General features: G+C 36.2%; 1 protein-coding gene across 2 annotated transcripts; it reads right to left on the bottom strand.

The window, feature by feature from the left end:
* Positions 1-1,938: 1,938 nt before the first annotated feature.
* LOC125828791 (ion channel DMI1-like) lies at positions 1,939-10,850 on the bottom strand. 2 transcript variants are annotated; one of them, XM_049508113.1, is made up of 12 exons: positions 10,158-10,848; positions 9,464-9,532; positions 8,576-9,196; positions 7,489-7,671; positions 7,190-7,249; positions 6,910-7,113; positions 5,602-5,850; positions 5,066-5,164; positions 3,652-3,846; positions 3,120-3,212; positions 2,575-2,841; positions 1,939-2,465 (listed from the first exon to the last, which is right to left on the bottom strand). In XM_049508113.1, the coding sequence occupies exons 1-12, from the start codon at positions 10,689-10,691 to the stop codon at positions 2,247-2,249; spliced, it is 2,793 nt and encodes a 930-aa protein (XP_049364070.1). In that variant the 5' UTR covers positions 10,692-10,848; the 3' UTR covers positions 1,939-2,246. The 2 variants fall into 2 exon arrangements, 1 of the variants encoding a protein (XP_049364070.1); XR_007443061.1 differs by having other exon boundaries at positions 2,202-2,465; positions 3,120-3,196; positions 10,158-10,850.
* Positions 10,851-14,467: the final 3,617 nt, after the last annotated feature.

The following is a 14,467-nucleotide window of genomic DNA, read 5'->3' as shown; positions in this document are numbered from 1 at the left end:
GTACAAAGTTGTAAAACCCCAAAAGCTAGAAAAGTGTTCTTCAAAAGTAAAATATTTAATCTCTCTAAAATCTTCACACACTATGATATTTTCTACTATATGTCATATGATATATAATTTCTCTCTCCTTTGGGCTATTTATAATTTCCTAAAATTAGACCCAAAATTCCACTTTGCGGCTCAATCAGCGACATTAGTCGGGCTCGCTGAACATGTTTGGTGCATCACCTCTTGCTCCACAACTCACCTTTTAATGATATAGACTTCAGGTGTTTTGAACCTCAATTGGTGAACTCGATTGAGTCAGCCTTTCTTGTTCATCAAATCGCCAAGTATCATCTTGGTTCACCTTTTTAGCATTCAATATTTTCTTTCCATACTGTCATTTTGGGTGATGCTCATCAAGGCCGTCTTTCTCGTTCGACGCATCACCTTCTCCACTGGAGTCCATCGATCTGATTTGATAGACACAAGTGTTATGCACTGTCATTTTGGGTGAGGTTGTGCTCAAACGACAATCCGCCCTTCTTGTAAAGTTATCCACAATGTATGATCGACACTTCTTTTTGCATTTTTGTCCATTCTTTCAACCATCAATCCTTGTCTTGTCCCAATTTCCTTCATAGCTGCAAATCATCAACATTTAATCAAAATAGAATAATATTAGGCATTGAGGACACCAATTATTGAGCTAAATGAACCTTAAATGAGTGCAAATCTATCACTCATCATAGTCTCACCTTTTTGAGCCTTTAGGTACCTTCATTTCTTTAACTTTCGAGGAAGAAAGTGCTTTTAGTAGTGGATATGGTAATGACCTTCTTAGTCATTTCCTTGTTTTTTTTGTGTGTTTTGACTATTTTGTCCCTTCATCTAGCTTGTATGTTGTGTATTTAGTGTGTTTGGATGTGTGGCACACTTCCTGAGGTGGTTCGGGAGAATTTTCGGGGAGTTTCCCCATTTTTGAAGTGTTTATGTTGAAAGAGTTAACTTTGGTCAACACTTAGAGAATTTGTTGTCGTATAAAATTTATGTCAGTTCTATCAGCTTCGGAATGTCCATTTTGGTTTAGTAGCATTGTTTATTTGGGCTCCGAGCCTTTAGTGTGAGTTTAAGCAGTTAGGCAAGATGTTGAAAATTTTAGATGAGGGCTGACTTCAATCAATATTTTTGGTAAATGGGCTCGGATGAGATTTCTGTTAGCGTTGTTAGCTTTGAAATGTTGAGTTTGGTCTAGAATGACCTTTGATTTGGATCCTAAGGTGATCGGGATGATTTTGTGGTGTTTGCGAAATACTTGTTTTCGTTATTTTTGTGAGAGTTGATTTGGGCCAACATTTTATCAAAACGACCTCAGTTGATTGTTTCGACAATTTTGTTGAGTTTAGAATGTTGATTTTGATGTGGTAACATAGTTTATTTGCGTGCATGGCATTCCAAAAATGAGATGAGGGTTTGATGTTAAAATGTTGATTTGGGCCAACATATTTGCATGCATAGTTCGATAAGTCGATTGAGATGAAGATCGAATGTGAATTACTAAGATGATTAAGTCGATTGAGATGTAGATCGAATGTGAATTACTAAGATGATTAAGTCGATTGAGATGTAGATCGAATGTGAATTACTAAGATGATTTTTGGAATAGAAATTCCATACCATTGAAAATAACTTAGCTTAGTCTATTCGGTTTTTCATAGTAGAAAGATAGCAAAAATAAAGTCTTTGATGTGGATTTGTGTAAGAAAAAATAATAAGAATCTATTGTTAGCATTGGTGAAATTTTATTAGAGGAAGACATGAAATTGGACCATTTAGATAAGCATTAAAATCTTGGCTAGATTATATATAGCTTTATGAACGGCATTGTAATGTAATTATCGCTTCTTTGTTTGCTAAATAAGATTTACCTTCATTATTTTAAGGAACATGAATGCATTATTTGATAATGTGCATGTAATTTATAAGAAGTCTTTGAATTAAAGCACTATTTGATAACTCAAGTGCTTCAAGAGAGGATGCCAAAAAACTAATTCCCTAATGATGGGAAATTTTCATTCTTCATTTCCCCGATTTGTATGGCAAAATGTATAAGACAAAAAAAATAGAGGAAATTAACTATGCGGACCAGCTCTTGCTATTATTTTCTACCTAATCTGCTGGTTGAAGTTTACCTCATTTGCCTCTTTTGTAGTGAATGCTGCTTGTCTGGAGAGGATTTGTGATGATTAATATAAAGAAGGTTTTCAGTCACCTGAGGAAATAACCACAAAAACATCATCAAGGGACCACTTTCTTTGCTTTGACTTGCCTGCTGGGTTAATCACAGCACGTTCTGCAGCTGCAATGCGGTATCCAATCACTATCTCCCGTCTTTGACGACCCCTTCTCATGATATCGTAGAAGCACACTTCTTCCTGGTCATACAGATAAAACTCGGCTGGCTTGATGCATAATTCATTTCCCTGTATTTCATTCATATAAATGCATGCTCTCACATTAAACTCATCTACAGTCGTCCAAGCATATCACTCTATGCACTCAGTCTATAAGTAAATAAGGAAAAAACAATACCTCTTCCGCAAACAATTCTTCTAGCACACGATTAATCTGTTTGTCTTCTGCTACCATTGCAAGTGCCATGCTCACCAGTTCATTTGACAGCACATAATCACTTATTCTAGACACTGACACAAGATTTCTTGTCCTAGAGTCCAATATCTCACTTATTATTATTGATCTGTCTGATGCCTGCTGCATTTCACGAATCCAGGAGCTCTGAGAAAACACTGAATGCCGTAGAGGAACCGACCTAGAATCTTTATTAGGAAGACGCTTCGACTGCATTAAATAACAATTCAGCAATTTCAATCACTATTGGAGGATTAATGACATCCATTTTACCATTGTGACTTGGGAAATCAGAAAGGGCAGGCCAGAGGGAGAGGAAGTGAGATCATTAGTACTGGAAGGGAGGAAAAGGCAAAATGAAGTGAAAAGAAATTGAGGGCAAAAATGAAAAGCTGCAGACTTCTTCAAACAAGAAATGCTTCTCAGAAACAAGTACTCCAGTGAAAAACTAAGTTTATATGCCTCAATCGAAAGTTGGCAACAATGACCTGGATATCTCGGATGAGAAGGAGGGTGGCAAGAGACCGTGAATCAGAATGAACAATGGAGTCTTCAACGGATTCATCTGCAAGAATCAAAATCTATTCTCTTAGAGTTAGTAAACAGTGCATCAACAAAAATATGAATTGACATGCCAAAATACTATCCTCTGGTATACAGTTTTAACTTTTAAATCATAATGATTCTCGTCTTTGCTTATTCTACACCAAGGAAAATCAAGAGCAACTAGCCCACTGCATTCAGATCCTTAGTAGCAAGACAAAGATAAACATTTTTCCTGAATTCAGAAGTGTGAAAAAATTACCAAAAGGATTCACCAGCTACCTAGCGCTATGCTACAACAAATCCAGAAATCATTAGTTTTGCCCGAGGGAACATTAAAGTAAATAAGCATCTTCCGTGCAAACAAACATGACCATGTTTTTCTCCCAACCTTATTGAGAAATGACTTCATTTATTTTCAGTTTTCTTTTAGGAGAATATTAAAGATCTCAAAGTATGAGAACAACTTGAACTTACCGAATCAAATGTCTCCAGAGGAAGACCCTCTAAATGACGTCTAATCACTGCATTTCCCACATGATGGACAAGTTTTATGTTCTCTAGTCCTGATATATCAAGACCCCCATCAGTCAACTTTTTTTCTCTATCATTCTCGGGCACCTCATTAAACATCCACAATTCAGACCCTGGAGCCAATAATGCCTCCAGTACCTAACAAAACGTGAAGAAGCCTCTGAAACACATGAATAGTATATATTCTCACTGTTTTTGTTGGTTTCTGAAATGATGGTACAGCAAAAAAAGGTTGAAAGAAAGATTGAAAATGTTTCTCAATAATTTTGTTAAGCATAGAAGACTTTTATATAGTCAACTGGAAAACAGAATCTGCAGAACAAAATTCAAAAACCTAAATTATATCAACTAGACTAATCTAACAGAATTCAAATTTAAACAAAGACTCCTCCTGCAACTAAACTACTAATTATTCTAGTAATTTAGCAGTAACAGAAGCAAATATTCAACATTTTAGGATTTACACTGTATTTGATTCTTAAAAAGCTTCGAACACAAAATCAATGCAAGGATTTTTAAAGATCACATTATAACTGGAACAAACAAGACAAAAAAAGAAAAGAAGAGACAAGTAATTATAAGCATGAAAGACAAATATATGAACAAATATATTGTTTAGTGTCGCCTCTTCAGGAGAGACTCATTGGCAAGGAAAAGTATGCCTTAGAACCTTGATGACGACATGGAAGCACATATTAAGCAAGGCCTGTGCTCTACACATTTTGAGCCTCGTTTTAGGGCTTAAGCACGCTTAAATAACACTGGTTCTCGGGGCGTGGTCTCTGGCAGGACCGAGGAGCAGGGGTGGTAAGTGGGTTATGGAAGCTGCAAGGCTAAGAGTGGGATCTAGGAACATAAGGTCATTAACGGGGAAGTTCATAGAGCTACTGAAGATTATCAACAAGAGGACAACACTGAAGCACATATTAAGCAAGGTGAAGCGCTCAACATGTTTTGAGACTCGCTTCAGGGCTTAAGCACACTTAAATAACAGTGGTTCTCGGGCGTGGTCTCAGGCAGGTGCAGGGGGTAGGGAACAGGGAGCAGGGGTGGTAAGTGGGTTATAGGAGCTTCAAGGCTAAGAATGGGATCTAGGAACATAGGGTCGTTAACAGGGAAGTCCATAGAGCTAGTGAAATTATCAAGAGGAGGACGACACCGAAGCTGTGAAGCACATCTTAAGCAAGGCGAAGCGCTCAACACGTTTTGAGCTTCGCTTTAGGGCTTAAGCATGCTTAAATAACACTAGTTCGTGGTCTCAGGAACTGGGGTGGTTTCTGTGTTAGTCACATATTCAGACACAGACACACACACACAGAGATTGAAAGGAGAAATAGGTGATAAAGATGTACAGTACCATAATCATATCATCAATATCACGTCTCCAGCCACAGAATAAGATTCGTTCTGGATATTTTGGAGGATCAGTTATCCTAGGGAATAGGCCTTTATTTACCTGCAATAAGCAAGCCACTATATAAGCAAATACAGAAACTGAGCCAATGTCCACCATGCATTTGTTGAAATATCACCAGACAAGGATCAGAAATATTGACCTATGGAAGGGAGCAACCAGTAGATTCACAAAATTCAGATATACAAATTACAAGTAATGGTGATACACGACTCAGACTCAATTTCTGTCTTTGTTTAATTATTTAAAAGAACTATCAACTATATTGCCTGCCATTGATGGAGAATAGAACTAATGTTTTACTGTCGTCTCTTTCTCACACAAGATAAATGCCTTAAGTTCAAAAGAGGAATTAGAATACTGGAAAGCACCCTAATTTGATGCTAAATGCTACAATAACCAACACTAGTAAAAATACCTAAACCAAAAAAAAAAACAATACTAGCAAAAATAAAACCAATACAGGGAAGAGAATTCACCTCTGGTAAGAGACCTGGCACATAGGTATCATCATCCTCAGCTATGACAAGGACTTCATCACCCTCTTTTAGAACATATCTATCATCAGGATTTATGATAATCTTGCCGCCATAAGCAGCAACCTTAACACCGCAAGGAATAGCCTCCGGAAATGATACCAGTACATCTTCAAAGGGTACACCATCCAGTTGAGGCCACCGTTTGATATAAAATTCTGCATTTTCAAACCCCAAAATGTCTTCCCAAATCTGTCATATTGGACGAGACAGGGTATTAACAAGAAAATACATATTACTCTTACGCAGAAACTAACAGCTACCAAAAACAGGATCAAGCAAAAATTGAGAAAGCTATACTATTTTGGCATTCAATCAGTAGGTACCTCTATATTATTGTATCTACAATGAGTTCACTCATCCATCATGTGGGTATCATTATGGTTTCCAATACAATTAGGTAAATGGTTATAATCGCCTTCCATTTTATTCCATCTGAATCTTGTATATCAACTAAGATCAGATTATCATTCAATACAGCTTGGGAAAGCATGTGCCTAAATTCTTTCTCAAAAAAGCATGTGCCTAAATAAATCACTCAAGGAAAGATGAGTCTTAACCTTATACTGGATCTTCAGTCCCAAACAGATTGTGCATCAGTTTCAGGAGTATCAACTGCAGAGCAGTATTAAATAGCAACAGAATTGTTTATCTATGAGACTATGACCACATGTAATGGAATCAAAATGTTTACATCAAAATCAATCTTGAAATTCCGTCCACACATTTTTTGGGTAAATATAGGTGAAGATTAACAAGGACCTCAACTTCGCCACTATGAGCATACATGGCTGGATGCTGATCCAAATACCAAATAAAGGAAGACGGTTACGGACTTACAGTAGGTAGAAGGCCAGCAATAAACAAGTTAACTTATGAATTTTCATAAGACTGAAGTTGTATTGGATTGAACAGGTATTAAAAGGAGCAAAATGGGTATTGAGGATTACAAGAGACCCGAAGTAGTTTGAAAGGAATTGTTTGTTGTTAAATCATCAACAAGGAACTCAAAAGGAAGAGAATTTTTTTGGTCCAAACTTGCAAAGTTTTCAGGAAATGTAAGGCACAAGTATACAGACTCTTGATGTCGCACTCATTGAATTTAAAACTAATGATTATAGCCAATAGATATAAGAGGAACCAGATGGACCACAGCCTGTCTAGACAACAACATAAGTGGTAAAAATCTGCCAAAGCAAGGAAGAGAAACACAAATGAAAAAATAATGCAACAGAACTATGTATAACTGACCTGAGCAAGGCCAGGTTGCAAAGCACATTGTATCATCAACCTCCCAATCACATCATGCGCAACAACTGTTTCAATAAGTTCACCACCAACAAGCTTCACTAATGGTTCGTTGTCGAGATCACTCATCTCCACAACAACATGACCTCTCAACCCCTCTCTTACTCCAGTTAGGCTAAGTACAACCCTTAGAGCACGTGCATCACTCTAATAAAAACAATGGAATAATTAGTCCAATTATCTGGTTGTTTAGAGCTTGAAGATTCATTTGTGAAAAAAGCACCTGATCAGCATTCTCATCAGATGCTAAGACAATGATTGCACGTGCTTTCGAGACTGATACCTGCATGCGTCATAGAAGAACAAAAACAAAAAGAAACAACTATAATAAAGAAAGAATAAGGCAGGGTTAAGAGAATTCAAGAAGAGTATAAGATACAAGTTGAACACGAAGATAATAGTTACTTTTACTTCACAGAGTCAATTAGAATATTAGGATAATGAAGAAAAGGAAAAACTGATTAAAGGATAAGAGGGAGAATCAAGGTCAACAAGGGAAAGAAGAAAGATACACTCTCACACCTTTTTCAGATCAGCAAGTATCAGCGGACTGCCACTTCTGCAGATAACTGAAGTTCCCATGAAATCAAATTCTAACTTTGCTATGTCCATCTCCATCTCCTCCTTGTCTCTTTCCGCAAGAACAACGACAACACCACCACCAATGCTCTTGTTTGCTATTGCTAACTGCTTCAAAAGTGACCCCTGTAATAAGAAATACTTTTACGCCTACGTGTCATAATCAATCTCAAAAGCCGTGATCAAACCAGATAATTCCTTCCATCGAGCGAAGGCTGCCAAGTGATGTTTGCATCTAACAGAAACAAACAGTATGACCTGAAAGCTATTCTAGAAGTATGTCTTTGTTTTTCTCCAATAAGATCTCTCAAGAACCAATGGTACTATCTTACTTGCAATGCCTATTGAAAACACTTTGCAGATTTTCACTCTACTGGATTATTGAGAAGGTAATGGAAATTAAAAATTGTTCTTTCCGATATAGAGTAATTTTGCTATTTTTTTTTCTCTCTTCATCTCTTTACTCATTATTAATAAAGAACCAAAACTATATCAAGCCTTTTTAATATAAAGTACAATAGTTTTATAAGTCAAACCTATATCAAGCCTATTTACCTTGCCAAAAGCACCATTACTCAAGTATTTCATTCTACTTGTCATGTAGGAAAAGAATCAAGCAGACAGAAAAATAGAAAGTTCAGTTAGCAGCTGAAAATGCGCTAACTAGAAATAAAATATATTCCTGGAATCAAACTATCATCTATGACTAACAACTTATATTATATTATTGACAAGTCAAGAGGGAAGATTTAAGTCCAACAGTACAACCTTGTTGCACAGCCATGTAGGTCAATGTGTGGCTGTATATATTTAGATCCAACGATTCATTACTGTTTGGATCAAATGGACTGTAGATGGATCTGGATTAAACTTTCTTATGGATCATATTGATAGAATGGATTATAGATTACACACACCCCATATCTAATGTATGTCCATCCAAATCTACTTTTTCTGCCCAAATATAGAGCAAAATTCAGATAATACATCAAAAAGTCGTATCATTTTAAGCAATATGCTATAGACTTACCAATTTATCACTCCATCCAAGGACAAGAATGTGATTACTTTCGATCACCTCACTCTTTCCTTTCCTTAAAGAATCCACTTTTTCTGAAATAGCATCTGAAACAAGCCCCAGCATCATAGCAAATATGAGCATGCCTCCAGAGCTTATCAGAACTGAAACTATCCTTGGCCCTGCACCAACCATATCAGCATGGTTTCCAGAGTCCGCTACAAAGCTCCAAGAAAGCCAAATAGCTTCAATAAAGCTGCCATCACCAACAGCATAAAGTGCCAATCCACCATATCCAATTAGAAAGAGAGTGGAAAAAAGAAGTGCAAGAAGCTTTGCATAAGGGTAAACTGAGAAACACACATCCACCACATATGCAATCCTTTTCATCAGTGGAACCTCCTCCTTTATGGTATATTTCCTCTTCAAGAGATCAATTATTCTCGGAAGATAGTCAAGATATTTGTACAATGCAAAAGGAATAACGAGGATGAACACCACCATGTACAGAGCAACTGTTCTGCTGTCAGCATTACCAAAATACACTAATGAATTAACTTCTTCAAGCTCCATGATACCAGCGCTGGCAAGATCAACATGGCTACAAGCTCTACGAAGACTAATATTCTCCTCCTGCAAATAAATCAATCCTCACCTTCAACTGATGTATTGAGAACCAACTATTTAATTACAACAGAGATCAAAATTTGAGTACAAGTTGAGTGGTTACTATGCCTGTTTCTTCCAATAAGCAGTGGTTCTTCTTATTTTTATTCTTTTTGGGCAACATATTATTCGGGTTTTCTTTTAATAAGCAGCAACTGAAAACTATATGTAAACAAAGACTAGAGTGAAAAGAATTCCCGATTTGAACAGTGGTCATAGAGATAGAGAGCATACCTGAAGTTTAGAGACTTCATTCCGCAAATATAATGTGTGAGATACAGATAATGTACAAAGAAACTTAAGCTGCAATAAAAGGAAATAATTGATCAACATATCAAGAAGAACCAAAAACCAATGCATTGAGATCAGAAAGGTTTATAAAAAACAGAGATTGGATGGGCATTCATTATCCAAAAAAAAAAAAAAAAAAAAAGAGATTGGATGGGCAACAAATTCCCATTCACCAAAAAAGTAAAACATAGTACTATCCTACTATGTACTCTCACTGTCCAATTTATATAACATTCTTTCCTCTTTGGGACGTCTCAAAATGTTTGACATCATTCATTTCTATAAAATTTCATACTTTAAAAAATTCAAATACTTTAAACTATTCAAATTTTAAACCTCGAGGCAATCTTTACCAAACCAACCTGTCAACAATTACTTTAATTGTTTTTCTGGCATCGCTAACATAACATATAGAACTCAAAATTAACATTTCAAAATCTGTATCCAGTCAAACACAGGGGTATGAAATGGGACGGAGAGAGTACTGTACCACTGTGTAACATTTTATTAACTCCTTTAAAATTTTACCCAAAAGCAATCAATTGCAAAATTCACATTTTCTGCATGTCTTTTTGGTTTTTAAATCGAAGAGAGATGGAAACGGGAATTAGAATGGGAAAATCATAAAGACACCAACCAAAAGAAGAATCCACGAATATCTATGAGCAGAAGGTCTTCGAGCATTGGAGAAGTTAGCTGAACTGGACCCTGACAAAGCCGAAGAAGCTGAACTTGAGACTTGAATTGACAAAGCATTCAAATCTTTCTCAGCTTTCAGCTTGGGCTTGGGCTTCATCTTTGACTCCACCTTAGCTTCACAACTCAAATTGGAAGGCATAGACTCGCTACGAGCTGGTAAGTCGTGCTTATTCCTCTGGGATTTCGAAGTTGACTTGACGTTGACTCTATTCCTAGTAGTATGCGGTCCAAGAAAAGAGGGGTAAACGTAGTCACGATCGCCAAATCCAAAATTTGCATCATTAGTCGCGGAAGTGGTATGAGATTCAGAGGAGGATGGCGAAGTAGAAGAGACACGGCGAACAGCGGGGAAAAGTTGGCCGGCGAGTGTGTTGTCGGCAATGATTTTGGATTTCTTGAGCAACGGAGGTCTCTCCTGTTTGTTAGGGTTTGGTTTGGGATTGGAATTAGGAGCTCCATTTGTGTCGGGCATTGTCCGGATCGAACGGGGGAGAAGAATATACAACACGGAGAGAGAGAGGATTATGGGGAGAAGTGAAGTGGGGAGCTAATGGAATGTGTACAAGCAGATGGAGAAGCCATGGGAGACTCACATGGCTCAAGTGGGAAGACAGGAGGTTATGGTAGTTTATTTTTTTTGTTTAGTTTAGTTGGAGCTCAGCGAGAAAATGATCAAAATGTTCCTTAATGTATGGGGTTGTTTTATTTCGTTCCTTAATATATTTTACATGATTCATATAGTCCTTAATGTATTATAAAAAATACTCAATTTGATCTTTTGCCCTAAAAGCAATAATTCATCAAAATTTTCTGTTAAGTTTAACCTTGGGTCCCACTAAAAAATAAATTCAAAAACTTTCTCGTTCCCCTTCTAAGCCATAGCCGAAAAGCTTGCCCAATTTTCTCCTTCTTCATCTCTTTCAAATTTCATTATATATAGCAGTGAAAAAACATTTCTACTTGTCTTTGACATTCCCAAAAATATTTATCAAAAAAGTGATTTGTGGCAAAGAATCAACCCCAAATTAAGGTAACATTTGGTTTTTAGATTTCACAATTTGGGTATATCTTCGGTCCATTTTCAAATACTTCCAATATACTTTCAGCTTCACTCAATTTTTTTTATGAATTTTGGAATCACAAATATTGATCGTGGATCAATTTCATCACTTTCAAATAGGGGATTTGATTAGAGCTTTTGTATTTAACTTTAAATATTATCAATTTTTCTTAACAATGATAATAAAAGACTTCAAATATTGCTTTTATTAAAGTTCATTTATCACTTTTGAATTGGAAAAGCTTTGAAAATTAGAACTTAGAGGATAAACTTAGAAGAGAAAAATATTTTCTTTTTGACAATTTCTATTCATAGAGAAAAGGAAAGTTCCTTATGATGGCGGAAGGGGAAAAAGAAGAAGCAGCACAAGCTCTTTGAACCAGAGATTTTGATGGAAAACATAGAAATTGAAGGGGAAGGAAAAAGTTTTTGGATTTATATTTTTAGTGAAGTACTAGTGTTAAACTTAACAGAACTTTTTGATGAATTTGTTACTTTTAGGGTAAAGAATCAAATTGAGCACTTTTTATAATACATTAAGGACTATATTGATCATGTAAAATTATATTAAGGACCAAAATAAAGTAACCCCCATACATTAAGGATCATTTTGATCATTTTCTCGAGCTCAGCTGAGTTTGTTTCATTCTTTGTCTTCAAGTGCTTTCCCCCTTCTTTTTTTTTTTTTTGGTAGTGCTTTCCCCTTTTAAATTCTTTTTTTTGCCGAAAAAAATTGTTTGAAAATAGAGTTGAAAATAGAGTTGTGTTTGGGTATAACTTTGCAAATAATATTTAGTTGTTTGAATGTATTTTTCTAATATATATATTTTTTGGTTTCTCGCCCGGTGTTCGGAGCCCACATTGGAGCTCCGACTAAATCCGGATCGCGCATTGTAGAGCCCATTCGGGGGTGGCGCTCCCAACATGATTTTCTCCATACCCAGGGCTCGAACTCGAGACCTCTTATTAAGGGTGAAACACTCCCACCAGTGTATCACAACCCATGTTGGTATATATATATATATTAGTTTCACGACACATTTGTTGCACGTGCGTATCGTATATATAGTATACGATGTTGCAAAATAAAATTAATATTACTAAATTAAAGATTTTTAGTAAGTAATTATAATTTACAGAAAATAGGGTGCTTTAAAATGATTAATACATATTGTCATAGATTTACTTGTATTTTGAGATCAAAATGACCAGATATTATTGAAACATTTCAAAATACATTCAAAGTTTAAATATGGGGAGAAAGTGACATTTCTTTAGTAGTATTATTATTTACTTCACTCAATTTTGTAAATAAATATAACCAACAAATTTTAAAAAAATATATCAATACAAAAAATGTCACCAATAGTCTTTCCTCTTGAGGTTATGAACATAAATGATGGACACCATTTAAGTATAATTTTTCTCTTAAATATTCATACTTGAAATTTAGTATGTGCATGAAACTAATAAGGATTACCATAAATATTTTAATATTTTATCTTTATACGTAATCTATCTTTTACCAATTAAGGTTTTGATCCCAATGCTTACAAGTTATTTGTGAAGACTGGATACAACCCTAATGAGCCATCAATGTTAAGGAAACTCCCATCGGAAGACACAACTAGGCAAGCATGTGAAGGCATAGGCTATAGCCAACTGCCGCCAATTCGCATTTCCATAAGAAGAGCAAGCAATAATCATATAACTGTTGAAGATGATGTCACTGCTCATAATAAAAAGACTTCCGTCTTTGATTGACTTGCAACTGCAAGAACTTCTGTATCCGAGAGATTAGGTCCATTGAAGAAGAACAACAACAATCATCAAAGAAGTTATCTAAAAGTGACAACACTGGCTCCATCTATGAACCAAAAGGATTTCAAAAGTTTGATTCCTTCTAGAATGAGGCGACGAGTGGAACTTGTGGTTTCTTGTAAAGAGGAACTAAAGGCAAAGACTCACACTGTGGTTTACACCAAAGAGCGTGAGAAAGATGAAGAAAGTGTAGGCTCCTCATATTATGTTACAACCCAGAATGAGCACGATGCCTTGCCTCAAACGAAGATTGATAAAGAATTGGAAGATATTGTCTGGTGTTGTCATATATCTGTCAATGAAAATGATCCTCTAGAAGAGGAAGATGCTGGAGTGAAGACCACAATAGATCCCATAAAGAAAGTGAACCTTGGCACTGATGAAGACCCAATGCCAACTTACTTGAGTGCCTTTCTAAGAGTTGATGAAGAAATCGCTTATATGAATATACTCAAAGAATATAGGGATGTCTTCGCATGGAGTTATAAATAAATTTCTGGCTTGAATCCTAAAGTAGCAGTGCATCAGTTGGCGGTCAAAATTGGTTCTTGTCCTGTTAAGCAAGCTTAAAGACGTTTTAGGCCAGACTTGGTTCCATTGATAGAAAATGAGGTTAATAAACTCATCGAGACAGGCTTTATTCGTGAAGTCAAATATCCTACATGTATTTCAAGTATTGTTCCTCTGAGGAAGAAGAATGGCCAAATACGAGTTTGTGTTGACTTCAGGGATCTCATTAATGCATGCCTTAAAGATGAGTTCCCTCTTCCCATTCCAGAGTTGATGATCGATGCCACCACTGGTTATGAGGCAATGTCTTTCATAGATGGTTTCTCCGAAAATAATCAAAGTCGCATGACACCAATAGATGAATAACTAACCTCATTTCGCACACCTAATGGTATTTATTGCTACAAATTAATGCCATTTGGTTTAAAGAATGCTGGTGCCACATACCAAAGGGCTATGCAAAATATATTTGATGAATTGCTCTATAAGAATGTTGAATTCTATGTTGATGATTAAGTGGTAAAGTCAAGAAAGAGGGGTGATCATTTGAAAGACTTAAGAATGGTATTTGAGTTTCTCCGAAGATATCAACTAAGAATGAATCCTTTGAAATGTGCATTCGGAGTTACTTCTGGAAAGTTCCTTGGCTTCATTGTAAGACACGAGGAATTGAAATTGATCAAGCCAAAGTTGATGCAATATCGAAGATGCCCGAGCCTCAAAATATTCATGAGTTAAAAAGTCTCCAAGGAAAGCTAGCCTATTTGAGGAGGTTCATCTCAAATCTAGCGGGAAGATGCCAACCATTCGGTCATCTCATGAAGAAATGTGCTCCTTTTAATTGGGACCAAACATGT

This window comes from Solanum verrucosum, unplaced genomic scaffold (genome assembly GCF_900185275.1).
Source record: "Solanum verrucosum unplaced genomic scaffold, falcon-dt-bn FXZP01000198.1, whole genome shotgun sequence".
In the NCBI taxonomy this organism is placed as follows: Eukaryota; Viridiplantae; Streptophyta; class Magnoliopsida; order Solanales; family Solanaceae; genus Solanum; species Solanum verrucosum.
This window is presented reverse-complemented; position numbering and strand designations above follow the sequence as displayed.